Genomic DNA, 15304 nt, shown 5'->3' with positions numbered 1-15304 from the left:
AAAAATACTAATAATGAAGAATGTAACCAAGAACACATCATTTGGTTTTCTTAACTTTCCCAGATTAGTTTATGTGGTAATTATACCCCTAAAATGAATTTGGGGACTTGAGAACAGGATTGACTTTACAAGACACAGCATATAAATTAGATAAAAGTCTATATTTTCTTTAACTTGATCCTGTTTAAAACAGCAAATTGACCACTATCATCTTGGAATTTTGGATCTCATCTATTTCAACATACAAACATAATATATGTATTCATACACACATAAAAATGCTAACTTATTAAAAATGGAATTTCATAAGAAAAAGATTGAAAAATTATTCAGTAGAAAACAGTTCTCACCAATAATGCTATGCTTCTGATATTACAAAATAGAGCAAATCAGTAGTTCAGTCCAAAAAAATGGGAAACATGCCATAATTATACTCTGAAATTCACATGATGTATAACTAAAGAGAGGTAATCCATTTTTTTGTTTGTTTTTCTCAACAACAAAAATTCTCTGATGTTTTAAATTTGCAGAGCTAAATGCTCCAATCATATCCATCCCAAGTAAAATCCAGGGCCTTTTATGATGGTTTGCAGCCTTAGGTATGCAGCCGCAGGTATGCTTTCAAGACCTTTCTTCAAAACATGTTATATCACATAATACTATATCATAAGTCAGATTTTATATCATTTAATAACTACTCAAATATTTACTTAGTTTTTAAGGTGTTATTTTCCTCATAAAGTATCTATAACAGTGGTTCTCAAAGTGTTATCCAAGCATTTCTGGGTGTCCTCAAGAGCATTTCAGGGGGTCTGCAAGACTGAACTATTTTCATAGTAATACTAAAACTTTACATCTTTCTCATTCTCATCATCTCATGAATGTACAGTCGAATTTTCTAAAGGTTACAGGATGCATAATAATATTGTATAATAAGAAGTGTCAGTGTTTGGAATGTCTGTATAACTCAGTAGTAGAAATCAAGAGAAATAACTAGAAGTGTGTATTGAAAAAAAATTCCAATTTCCTACCAAATATTCTTATGGAAAACACAAAAAAGTGTATATTATTATCTCAGCTGACTCTTTTCTTTCAGGCATACCATCGAGGATATAAGGAAGGAAAACTCAGAGTACACTTAAGACAGTATCAAAAGCAGCAGGAGAAAATGTCTGATACATTGTTTTAAGTTGTAAGGCTAAGGGTTTTCTCAACTCCTCAGATGTCCCCTCCAGTTTAAGAATCTTTAAATACAGAATTAGTGGATATAATTTCTATTTCACTCTTCTACCCTGCCTGTCAACCACGGAGGTGTTTTAAAAATGAGAACAGCAGACACCCTACATTCATTCAGTGGCATTGAATCAAATGTCTCTCATGATTTCTTAGTGCAATTACCCTCTATCTAAAGGCAAGAACTTTCAGAGGAGCAATCGGAAAACTATAATGCGTTGAGGCACTGAATGCTAATTTCTGAAATGTGTTAAGTGTGATTAAAGTAACATGACTGGTAAAGCAGATTAACAATGTGTCTATCCAAAAAGAAGGCCTTGGGACACTATTTTAAATGGTGAACTTGTTTTTCTGAAAAAACCATAATCATAGCATGCTAATTCGAATAAATAAGGCGGATGTCTAAGCTGAATAATCGTGTTTTTGGCTAGAAAAAAACCCAGACTTTACAACAGTGTACTACTTTCCTTATTTATTAACTATAAGCTTATTGAAACCACAGATTTTATCTTAGTCAAGTCTGCTTCCCAAAATACTATATGCCTAAACAATTTTGAGTGATAGTATCATTTACGATCTAGTTTTAAAGATCATTTCGAAAGAGGAATTCCCCAAACATTTTGGACAATAGCAGTGTTCCTGCAGTAAGTACACATTCCCAAAAAGACAGCTTAGTATGACAACACTCATTCCATTGTTTCAGTGTCTTTGTTTAAAAAACAAAATAGAAGTCCTATTACTTTATAACCATACCTCATATTTTAGGGTAAATTATAAAATTATTGTACCGAACAAGGCTTATTATGGGAAATTGACTCAAAGATGTCTAAATTATTCTAGAAATGCAGATGCAAATTACAGCTTCTCAGAAGGAAGTCAGGACTCCCACAGATATTTTGAGGAGTTCCGAGAAAATACAAAGATGAACACTGAAGAACTCTAATCAGCTATTTATTGGTAGTGAATGAGCCCGTTTGGTTAGTGTGGCTTTTAAGAATCTTCTGGGAATGAAGCATAAATGCAAAGATCCTATTGCACTTTTATTTCACAAAGGCTAAAGAGGAATTTTGACACATCAACATCATTCTAGTAAGGTTGAAATAATCTTGTGCACCCCTTGGTCCTGACAAAGAAACAATCAGTATAAATGAAGCTCTGAAAGTTAACCTTGCAGTCTCCAGAGAGCAGATGATGTAGATTCGAATGAATCTTTCAAGTTTCTACAAGAGAAATTGTTTCCTGGAGTATCCTAGTGCAAGAGTTCAGAAGTAACCTCCCCAAAATGTGCCACTTCGGCATATGAATTTTTTTGAGCCAAAGGCAATCAAGACCCTGTTCCTTCAAGAGAAGCTTCTGCCTCTCCCTTAACTACCTAGAAGAATTTAAATTGACAAGGGAGGGTCCTTTCCCAGAATGAGAATTATTACCAGAGATAAATTTCATCTGAGTGGCCCATCTGTATGGCAGGGCAAACATCTAATTACCCAACATCTACTCTTCTTATCAACTTGTGAATTACTTTCCTCCCCTTTGAAGCCTCAGGCCCTCTTTCCCACTCCTTAGCTCAAGATGGCATATATACCTCATTTTACCTTTCTGTCTTTGACCCTCATATATGTGAGATTCATATATGTGAGATTCCATGCATACGAAATTAAATTCATATATGTGAGATTCCATGCATACGAAATTAAATTTGCTTTTCTCCTGTTAATGTCTCATGTTGATTTGATTATTAGACCAGTTAAAAGAAGCTTTGAAGGGTAGAGGAAAATTCTTTCTCCCCAACACTAGAAATTAAGACTAGTATTGAGAACAAGGATGAGCTCATTTAAAGAACAGAGAGATTAGAACCTGAATGAATTACAGAAAAATAGAATATCTCAAATAAAGGCCTTTTTCCCCAAATACTTTCTATGAGAACTGGAAATATTTCTTGAATAAGGTGATTTTTGTAACAGAGATAATGCTAGCAAGAATACTTTTCATGGAGTGTGTTAATAGCTCAAATAGTAGCAGAAGGTTATGAAGAATATCTTTAGAATGCAGAGTAGCAGTGAGTAGAATAAAAAACATTCTCTTCCAGACAACAAATATTATATATTATCATCTGTTGCATATGTTGTCCCCTGGAGTAATAATTTAGTCATAAAAAATGCTTTGCTGCAGAATGTTGGCTGACTAATTTTTCTGGTGATCAGAGAAAGAGCACTAAAAAGCACTATCAAGATACCCATGTTTTGTAATTTTATCAAGTTTTCAGAGCTGTGTAGGAGTAGTCACTGTTCTAAACTTAATTCAACTAGACGCAAGGTATACAGTTTTCATAAATTTCTCTTGCTCTTAATCTAATGAACTGTGTTCTTAAGAACAGCAACATTTTTATGCAGAACACAGTTTCTAAAAATACTTAGATTCATGAACAAAGGTAATCTGCTATAGAGTATACCTGAAAACGGGAAATGCAAACAAGGGTAAAAGCCATTAGGAGAGTTCCAACTTCTAAATCAACACGTCTAGGGATATATCTGAGACACAGAGCTTCTTTCTGTGTTTCTATCACTGTGGCTTTACTTGTAGATGAAACTCAGTCTTGCATATTGAGCTCTTTCTCAGAGTGAGATATAGTTGCCATGTGACAACCTTAGTGGCTGTTAATAGAGTTATTGAGGTTGATGACTTCTGAAAAGAATGAGAATTTTTGTTTGCTTGTTTGTTTGTTTGTTTAATCAGGAATAAACTCTTAGAATTAAACAAGAAGAAAGCAGCAGAAGCTGACTGTCTTTTTTAAAAAACTGCTCATTCTCTTGGCTAGTGAGAGTATAACGAAATGGCCTCATTTATATATTGCCACTAAAAATGAAAAGTGATAACAAACTATATGGAAAACAATTAGGCAATTCATGTACCAAAATCTTCACATATTTGTCCATATTTTGACTCACCAATTTTCTAGAAATTTATCCTGAAGAGGTAATGATAGAAAGCCATGAATTATATATCAAGATGTACATCAAAGTATTGCTAATAATAGCAAAACATTAGAATTCTACCCAGTTAATAGTACATTGGCTAAATAAATTATGTACATGAATAAAATGGACTACTATACATTATTTAATAATACTGGAAAAAGAATATTTCATCATCCAGAAAATTCTGTATTTTATATTTCATGTTAAAAAGGGCAGATTACAAAATGACACTGAATTTATATATAAAGAAAATACTGGATTTATTAAGTGGAAATCATTTTTTATATCAGTATACATATTATGATCTTTTTTTGTCACTATATGCAGAACTGAAAATATTTTTATATGAAAATGCATAGAAAAATATTATGGAAAGATAAAATTAAAATGTTAAAACTGGTTATTTTTGAGTAGTATCATTAGCCATGATTATCGTATTTTTATTTTTAAAAATTTCTTCCATAAAAAAAATTTCTCTAAAATAATATGTCAAAGAAATTTGCCAAAAAACATAAGAAGAAATAATCAAATGCATTTTGAATCAAAGGAATGCAAATTAACAGATAAAATTCCTCACAATTAGTAAGTAAATATTAAAAATAATGATAATATCTAATTTTATTAGGAGTGTATTGAAATGTGCTTTTAAAGTGGGCACAGACTCTTTAACACAGAAAATCTACTTTTAGGAATATATTATAGGGAAATCATCAGATTCAAACAATTATGAATGCAGATGTATCATTTACACATTTGTAAAATACCTTGAAAAAATAGATATAATAATAATTTGCCCACTAATTAGGATTTGGTTTAAAAAATGATACAACTAGAAAATAGAATATATTAAACAGCTAAAAGTAAAAACAAATATTATTTATTGACAGTGAAATATATTCAAGAGGTATATCGCCAAGAAGAGAAATGAAGTATACAATTTGCATTAAGAATAATCTAATTTTAATTATTTATTCATGCATATGTCTGTATATAGAGGTATGCAGAAAAAAATCTGGAAGAACTGACTCACAAAGTTACAAATGTTCTGTGGGTGGCATAATTACAGATGACTTTTCTCCTTTTTATTGCTTTGTTTTAAAATTTTTATAATGTAAATATGTGTTGCTCATGTAAGCATTAATTTTAAAATGGTTTAATATTATACCTAGTTGGATGGGGGTACTAAGTATTTATCCAATCTTTTCTTAACAGTGGTTCAATCATGACAAAAACATAGGTCAATAAGACTTTAGACATGTTAGAACCTTGCTGCCGTTTTTGGGAGAATCATTGAACCAACGTATGGAATTTCAGAATTAATATCATTACTCACCTTATGGACAGTGACCATCTATTTTTCCAGAATAAGTAACAATACTTTACTTTTAAAGGATAAGTTTAATATGGGGGAAGATATAATTGACAAAGCATTTTGGGATGTGATTTCTATTTATTTGTCAGTCAACATAATACAAGTTGCTAAACAAAGATAAAAGAAAAAAAAAATGAGTTACTCACTCTTGTTGTGTAAGCAGCTTCTGGGTCATCTTCTAGAACACGTGAAAGTCCAAAATCAGAAACCTTACACACCAAATTACTGTTGATCAAGATGTTCCGAGCAGCAAGGTCTCGGTGAACGTAGCCCATGTCTGAGAGATACTTCATGCCAGATGCTATCCCTCGAAGCATCCCTACCAGCTGGATAACCGTAAACTGGGCATCGTGTTTCTGAGAAGTATTTCAAATGTACAATTAAGGTGTGTTTCTATTTCCTAAGATATATCTTGATTAAAATTTCACATACTGAATTGTAGAGTATGTACATTCTAGTTTTAAGTACACCAGCCAGGACTAAATAGATGCAAGAGTAAAACAAAATATTATAGTAGCTACATTACTTTGTGGCAAGAAGTAGCTTAATATTCTTTGACTTCAGGTTCAAAACTAGAACTTTGCTGGTCTTTTGATGAGACAAACTCCTTCTCAGAAACTTTAAGGTCACGAACAAAAAAATAAAATGGATCCTGTGGCTATTTTAGGTTTGTATTTATTGGTTTGATTGAATGTTTATTCTTTCTTCTTGTTTTCCTATATTTTATTAATTGCTTCAAATATGGTAGATTTTACATCTTTAATTATCATAATAGATAATTAGTTCAAAATTAGTCAAAAATATTTACTGAATATTTGTTTTTCTACCCAACCCTGAGTTATAGGTCATAAAACTGAAAGCAATAGGAGATAAATTCAAATAGTCCTGGATTTAGAAAAGTTTCCAATCTACTCAGATTAAAATAGAACTATACAGTTTATATGATAGATAGATACATAGATGATAGATGCATGCATACATACATAGATATATAAAAAATAAAATCTAATGTCTAGCAATATCTAAACAAACAATAATGTTAGAGGAAAATTTATTATAATTTTAAAAGAATATTTATTATAATATTTTGAATTACCTGACTTGCAAAATGTTTATTTTTGAAATACGTTTGTGAAAATAATTGTTACTGAAACCTTTATTCAGCTCATGAATATTAAAATAAAGAATATAATTTCTTATTCATAGAAAAATTAGTATTTTCCTCCATGATTATGAATTATACTATATATCTTATCTATCTATCTATCTATCTATCCCTATCTATATAATGCTGAAAGCACCTTGAGGATAGGGTCTGTGTTTGTTTTTTTTATCCCTTGTTTGTAGTGACTGGTGATTGACAGTGTCTTTTTTTTTTTTTTTTGACAGTGTCTTGTACTCTGTAAATCTACTGAACTTCTTTGAATGTAACATTTGTTGATATTAGTAAAACATAAATTTTCTAAATGTAAACAACTGAAATTTATATGTAAATATATGTTATATATGTATATATGTATGTATATATCATGATATATAAGTAATGATATCTCTGGATTGAGAATACTTAGGCATTATAGCACATGCTTAGTTTGTGAGTGGACAGTACTATGTGAGAGATAGAAGGTCTTCTATCTTACAGTAGATGGAGGTTGCTTTAAATAAAGAAATGAATATTGCTGTCTCATATCAATGTTACTTATGTCTTACTTTAGAATCTTTAAATTTTTGTTTTAACCAATGTGAATCTTGTCTGAATAAAAAGGCTGAAGAAAATTGCACAAATTTGTTTTAAAAATATAAACGATTGACATTTGGATGTGACAAGATAAAAATGTAATTTTACAGTCTTCCTTTTGCTATTTAGTCCCAAAAAATTCAGTTTTCTTAAAACTTTGATTATCTAGTTGTTTAGCATAATATTAGAGGTTATCTCTATCATTTTCAGCAATTTATTCCACATTTATATATGTGTGCAGATAAATAAAGATAAGGTGGAGATATGTGAATGTGTATAAAATCTTCTACTTACACGTAAGAAACTGTCCAAGGAACCATTCTCCATGTATTCTGTGACAATCATAACTGGTTTACCTAGGTATAGGTAAATAATAAATGTATAATCATCAGTAGATATCATGCAGTGAACATATATAATACATTTTGATACACCTAATGCATTAAAAAATATGAATTTTTCTCTGTCCTCCAAATTTTGCCAAATTACAATTAAAAAGAAAACTAGTTTTCAATAGAAAATAAAACTAAAAAAAAAAAAAAAATCGAGAAAGATTGGTTTTCAGAAAAGGGCCTATGACCTATATGATATCTAAACTGGCGTTTTGGTATGGTTTTCCTTAAACACAAAATATGCCCTTTTCTTCACTCGAATTGCATTTTAGCTGAACTACAAAATCAAATATTTCTGTCTTCAAGCCCAAGATAGAGTCAGGAATTCCACAATCATTTACACTCTCTACAGATATATGCAGAGCTATATGCTAGGTGTTTTCTCTTGTGCTGGTTAGTCAGAAGCAAGTAAATCAAAGTCCCTACCTTCATGGATCCTATATGTGAATTGGACAAAACAAGACTAATAATTATAATCTGTATTCAACTAACACATTAAAAATTATAAAATCCATGCTATGCTTAAAAGAAAAATAAAATTAAAATTGCTCTTGGTAGTAACTTGTAATAACCATTTTGGAAATATGGGCCTTAAACATCATTAAACATTTTAACAAGCATTTAAATGTATTTGTACAGTACTTAGTGTGTGCAAGGTGCTGGTTTAATTATTTTACATATACTAACATTAATTATCATCATTTCCACTTTTTACATGAAAAAAACTGAAATATATAGAGGGTAATTAACATCACACAGCTAATAAGTATAAAGCCAGAAGTTGCAACCTGAATATATTATGCTGCTACTTTTGGAAATGTACCCTGAGGGAAACATTTAAAATAGGAAAAAGCATTAGACACAAAGACACAAAGGTGCTAAGTATACTGATACATAGATCTACAAATAGAATAAATCTTCAACTATACGTAATAACTGAGGCAACTGTTGGGTGTCAATTCTATGCATCATTCCAAATTGAAAGAATGACTCTGAAGATTATAGCACTTTCAGAAATTATTACAGTAAAATGTAACTCCAATTTCAAAGCCTACACATATTACCACAGAATAATTCACTTCCCTTATTGTTGCTATGATATTGTTTTAACTATAAATCTATCATTTTACAAAAAGAAAAAAAAAACCTCCCTTCTCTTCCAAGTCTAGAAGACCTGCATTAAGTCTTGACTAAGCATGAAAAACCTTGAGCACATAATAGATTTTAAACAAACATCCATGTACACCTCACTGTAGAGCAAGCATGAATTTTTTCATGTGTTCCTTCTACATCATGGTTTGTGTGCCATTCTGATGCCAGAAAATAGCTTTCTTTCCTTGTTTTTCCTTTCATCGGTGAAAACTCTTAATTCATACTGGTTGTGAATTATGGCTTAGTACTGTGACGATTATATTGATGCTTACTACGTTTAGTACGTGAATATATACTAAGCTGTATGTCTTATTTATTTAGGGGTGAGGAAATTATTTAAATTCTGTAAAATTTCTTAGATTTTCATATATGTAAAAATAAATTGACACAGCAATTTATTGTCAACTGAGACACTGATTTAGTTATATATTTTGGGTAATATATCAAACATTATACATGCCTTGGTGTAACACTGGTGTAAAGCTTTTTAAACTTAATGTTAATAAAATTTTCCACACGTTCAAAAAATAATCTGATAATGTCTGAAAAGTCATTTTAGTGAAAACCTTGAGCCTCCAGACTTGCTTTTTCAAAATGTTAATTAAGCTTTGATTTAACAATATTCAGGAAAAAAGAGAAAATTCAACATTTCCTTGGAAACTTCTATTTCTCCTGAACTGGTAAATCAAATACCTAAGCACTGACCCCAGAGAACTAATCTGAAATGAAATGAATGAATAATCAAATGAATGAAATCCTGCACATGCATGTTTTCCATACATCACTATAAGTGTCTATGTTTCTTCCTTAATGTAATTCTTGGAAGAATAACATGCTTGCAAAACCCAACGCAGCCCTTGAATGTAGTTACAGATATATTGTTTCCCACAGTCAACTCTCAATTACAGTGGCCAGTTACCTTGTTTGTATACTACCCAGACCTTTGCTTATCACTCTTTTCCTTCTGGCTCTCAGCCTTATGACCATTTCATTTCTTGTTAGCATGTCTGGTAAAATGTTTGGCAAGGGGAATAAAAGTAGCTGAAAAATCAAACCAGTCAATTAAGCCAAAGCCCCATGACCATTCAGAAATCAGACCAGGCTGCATTTAGCTCTATAATTTAGGTATTTGTAAACCCATCAGTTAAGATGGGCAAGTCTGAAAATGTGCTTTGCATTAAGTTCAAAGATTCAGCAAACCCAAAGGTACAGACAAAAAGTAAACAGAATCAAATATTCTACCTTGGAAAACAGGATCTTCACTTACTTTTCCTTGTGATTTTGATTATGATAAACAGAGTTAAAGAAAAAGTGCAATAGTGGTGAGAACTAGTTCTAATATGTATTAAATGTAGTTGGAAATTATTTATAAAATACCAGCTCATCTGAACATGATGCAATGTATTTCTATCAAAGTTTGCACATTCTTTCATGTGTATTTTGATTTAGAAATGACATTATCAGCTTCTTCAAGAACCTATATCATTCACTGCCCTCAGAGATCCTTAAATACATCTGAGTATATATATTAAAATCAATGAAATTATTGTTGTTTGGCTGAAATGAAACTCCACCAAAAATCAGCATAACAAAATGTGCAGTGGAATTTTGCTTTTGTTCTTAAATTGATTTATAAGTATAGATAAAATCATGATCTTTCATAATTAAAGGGTTAAAGGAAGCACATCAGTCTCTTACAGTCAGTTCATTTCCCCAGTGGCTCAGAGATATTTACTAATCATTTTGTTTGCTGACAGAACAAATGTGATTCAAAATGTCTAAGAATTCCAAGTTCAGCACTATCTATTTCACCGCCTTCTTAATCACATATTCTATTAAAAAAAAACAGCAGGATAATGTGATAAATATATAGCTATATATAGAAATTTTTATTGCAATTATCAAATAAATGTTGGTCTTAGATTAAAATAGTTTCATTCAAACATAAAATATATGTATCAATGATTTAAATGTTATAAACTATTGAAATGTAATTCATTTCCAAAGGAAATGCTATTAATTCCTACTAACAGTAATTGTGTCTTACGTAGTCTGTCTGTTTTTAAGACTTATACACACTCCAACACGAGTGGGATTTATAAAATCAAAATCTTTGACCTTAGCAGCCAGTACTCATTACTAGTATCATGTAATCAAATCAGGGTGGAAGCAAAAAAGTATAAACAGGAGAAGGAAAATTGAAGAAAATAGACAAAATATGCCTCACTATTCTCAGGAAAGAAGATTTGAATCACTTTTGATTAGAAACTAGAAAATGTTTTGGTTATAGTTTCCATGTACTATAACTAACTGACTGATAGAAATATTGTAATGAACTGAATTAGAGTATTTTTCTGCAGGTTTCCCATTAAAACATATAAACATACAGGACAATCTTTTCCAAATTCCATTTTAATCAGGCCATAATTCATGTTAAGAATGATCCCTATTACATCCACTGGTCTATGAGTTAACCAGGGCAGGGACCAACTCTAGTTTGTCTGTAGTTCTAAATCCAGCTCCTAACAGAGTGCCAGTTAGAATAGATCATATCATGTCTATTATTTCAGGCTAGCTAAGGATAGTCTCTCTCTTCAAAATCAGGCTAAGAAGTACTTTCTCCAACTCTTCCTTAACCAGCCATACTCTATTAATCTTAACACACTGAATATTTTACATTAAGCTGACTTTAAAATTTTAAAATGTATTTATGCTTAATTTGAAATGAAATTAATACTTTTAAGGAAAGGACAGGAACAATATTTCTACTCTCCCTTGTATTGTCTATTAAAAAATATGACATGGACTTGAGACAAGTGCTGAAGAAAAGCTTTAGAGAGAGGCAAACAAGAAATAGAAATAATCTGGCATTGTCACTAAAGAATGACAACTTATTCCAGTAATATTTCCTTATCATATGTGCTGACAATGCAAACAAATGATTAAGCTTTTGGTGTGCAGTGGACACTCACACCAATACAGAAGTGTTTTCAGTGTTAGAAATCCTCTTAATGGTCTGCCCATGCCTTTCCTCAATAGTACAAGGTTACAGTTAAGTTGCATTATTATTCTTTTTTAATTTGTAGGAAATAATCCATCCCTAAATAACAACAAAAAGCACATCAGTCTCATCCTATATAATTCCTTCTATTACACTAGGTGAAAAGTGACCAATGGAAAGTCTTCTTGGATGGAGTCTGAACATCTTTTGACTAATGGTGTGATGGCAGAAATATCAAACATTTGCTAAAAACAAGTTCCATCTTTTTGAACTTCAACTAAAATTGATAACACATGTTAGTACCAAGTTCTGAGCAGGACTGTGCCCCCAGCTTTCTGCTACTTTGAAGATCAGAGACTCTCTCACCTTCTCTTGTTTAAGACCATCAGGCTCAAAACCACACTATTAAAATTGTTTATGGCTTAATTCAAATAAATGAAAATATAATTATTGAATAAAGGGCTTTCTCTAACTTGAAAATGATACATTATAATAGACTTAGTGTTTCAAAGCACATAATTAATAGCAATATTAAAAAATTATCTTTGAGCCAAAAAGGAATTGTTTTCAAGAATTTTCTTCTACACTCCCAGATTAACTGGTAAAATCTTCTCAAACTCAACCAGAAGTGGTAATTTAGATTGCACACTTCTGTTCCACCTAAGAACATATTCTTATGGAATCTTATTTGATCTTACAAGGACCTGGAAGTAGTAAAGTAGAACTGCTAATTCCATGTTACAAGTGAAGAGAGTCAGTCTCTGGGAGTGGTTTGATTTGTCAGATGTCTCACAAACCAGTAGAGCTGAATCAGAATTTGAACTCTGACCCTCTGATTCTTAATTCAGATACCAATATGCTTTCTTTTCTTCTTTAAATACAATTTGTTCATTAAATTATAAGCTCTGTATCTCTAGGTGTGCGTGTGTGTGTTTCTGAACTTTGCAGGTAGATTGTTTTAGCAGTCATATACTCTCAGGAAACAAAGAAAATGATAGGAGTGGATTAAATAATTTATTTGGTGACAAAATTGCCTTGTTTATATATTAAATACAACTTATTAACTTTATTCTAAGGCTTTTCTATTTCCTCTCAGTTGTAACAGGGTGCCAGACTTAGAGCTTTTAAATATGCCACTAAAAGAGTTCAAAATCTAATTCTAGGTCTGCTACTCTATTATGCTTGCACTATATGAGATGACTGGGATTTATATAGTCAGATTTGGCAGTCTCTTGCATGCTTATTTGACCAAGGAGATATATGAAATTTAGAACTTTCACTCTAAGAATAAGGCAGCTGTAATTCATATTAGAATGTTACAGACTCCTACTTGAATAAGACATTTAATGTATAATACCTGTGATTTTTAAAGGTCCTTTTTTTTCTTAATGCATTTTTTCCTGCATTTTGGTCTCAGGGGTTGTTTTATGGATTTCTTTGCCAGGTGACCATAATTCATAATTGATTATTCCATTTATATCTAAAGAAAAACTTCTTTATATATATATATCTATCTTTATTATATATATCTTTATATCTAAAGAAGATCTTCCACAATAATTATGGTTTAATTTTGCTTATCATTCAGTAAATGAACTTATAGGAAACAGCTAGCAAAACCAAACAGTATAATAATAACTCATAACACTGGGAACAAAAAAAATTGAGAATTTTGAAAACTGAGAGTTAAAAGAAGAATGGATACATAAGTACAAGTGAGTTTCCTCTCCCAATGGGCTCAAGATCTGAAGGACAACCACTTGGTGAGAATGATATGGAGGAAAATAAAAGGTTAAATGACTATTAAAAACCCAGTGAGACATGATTCTATAGTTCTAAGGATATTAAGTAGGATACTCTATAGATATGGTCTTGCCCTGAAGGAACAAATATTTCATACTTTTTCCCAATCCTTAGTATTTTTATTATTAAAATTTTTATTATTAAATATTAATAGTATTTTTATTATTCATTTTTTAAAATTAAAAAGACATTTTTCATCAGAAATTATTTTAGTGTTACAACTAATGTAGCCTCATTTTTAGGAGTACAGAGGGAAAAATATGCTTCTAACAAGACTTAATATGGGCTTATAGTTTATGGTTAAGTTCTCCTACATTGCTAAATTCTTAACCACACTTATTATATTAAAAAACTCTAAAGGACGTCAAAGTATATTTCAATTATACCATGCTATTGTGAGTAAGAAATTGCCTTTTTACTCATACAAAAATGATAATAGGTATTAGTGCCATTTGGAAAGTGCTCCACGTAATGTTAAAGAAAAATATCATTGTGAAAAATATAATGTGCAATGTCTGTTGGTAACCACAGAATATGTAAATATGGTGCCAATGAATTATCCCCTAAAGGATGCCAAATTCCCTGCCATATGCTGTCTTTCACTCTAAGAAGTCTGCTACTGCCAATTTAGCTTATTCTTCATCTTGTGCCCCAAAATCGTGAGAAAAACAACATCCCAGAGCATTCTCAAGAGGTTTTCATTGGAACTGGAGCCAAAAATCACATATCTGTCTCATGGGATCCCTTTTGAACCTGGATGGAGAAATCATCATGGAAATAAGTTCAGATCTCTGTCGCAGGCTGTAAGCCAGAGCTTCCCCAGAGTAGTCAAGAATCCATCTGGGACTCTAGATGAGAATTATTTGAAATCCACAGAGAATGGAGAAAAGGGTTTGGGTCTAATATGATTCCAATCTTTACAGCTCAGAAGCACTCCCAAAACTCTCATAATTTCCCTAAAGCCAGGGGGGGAAATATTTGGAAGCTTAAATGAAACTAGTGAACAATAAAAGAAAAGGCAGCTAGCCGGGAGTTCCCAGCAATTTCTGTCAAAATTGAGTCATTGTTTTTTCCTTGCTACTCTACATAACAGAAAGTTCTACACAATTCACTTAACTGTAGTTTAATCAGCATGTATTACTATAGTCCAATATTTAGCTCCTAAATTTTTAAAGCTTTTTAAGGTCTAGAATAGCACTGTCAAAATAATACTAGTTAAATGTCTTTGGTCTCTTGTCAAAGAAATACATGTTAATCCTAAAACACTGAGGTTTTGTTTTTGTTTTTTGATTTTTTTTTTTGTTTTATTTTGCTTTGTTTTTGATTAGGACTAACAGGTACTCATGAAAAAAAGACCAAAATTCTTAAATTATTGACTTTGGGTTTAAACAACCTCTGCTCAACATACACAAAATCAGTCTTATGACTTCACTTACTTTTAGTAACAACTCCCTCCAGTCGAATGATATTGGGATGGTCAAACTGTCCCATTATGCTTGCTTCTCCTAAGAAGTCTCTCCTCTGCTTTTCTGTGTAGCCCACTTTCAGGGTCTTGATGGCCACTGAAATCTCTTTTTTTGAAGGAAGTTTTAAGCGGCCACTGCACACCTCTCCAAATTCACCTGTTAGAATGCAGAA

General features: G+C 31.4%; 1 protein-coding gene across 2 annotated transcripts in view; it reads right to left on the bottom strand.

Moving 5' to 3' along the window:
* Window positions 1-15304, bottom strand: part of EPHA3 (EPH receptor A3) — a 359795-nt gene that overhangs the window by 32983 nt on the left and 311508 nt on the right. For both annotated transcript variants that reach the window (XM_061192991.1, XM_061192992.1), the window contains exons 11-13: window positions 15103-15288; window positions 7613-7674; window positions 5727-5936 (exon numbers count right to left, since the gene is read on the bottom strand). In XM_061192991.1, coding sequence (XP_061048974.1) covers window positions 5727-5936; window positions 7613-7674; window positions 15103-15288 — 458 coding nt within the window. The remainder of the gene's footprint in view (window positions 1-5726; window positions 5937-7612; window positions 7675-15102; window positions 15289-15304) is intronic.

Source organism: Eubalaena glacialis, chromosome 6 (assembly GCF_028564815.1).
Source record: "Eubalaena glacialis isolate mEubGla1 chromosome 6, mEubGla1.1.hap2.+ XY, whole genome shotgun sequence".
Taxonomy (NCBI): domain Eukaryota; kingdom Metazoa; phylum Chordata; class Mammalia; order Artiodactyla; family Balaenidae; genus Eubalaena; species Eubalaena glacialis.
This window is presented reverse-complemented; position numbering and strand designations above follow the sequence as displayed.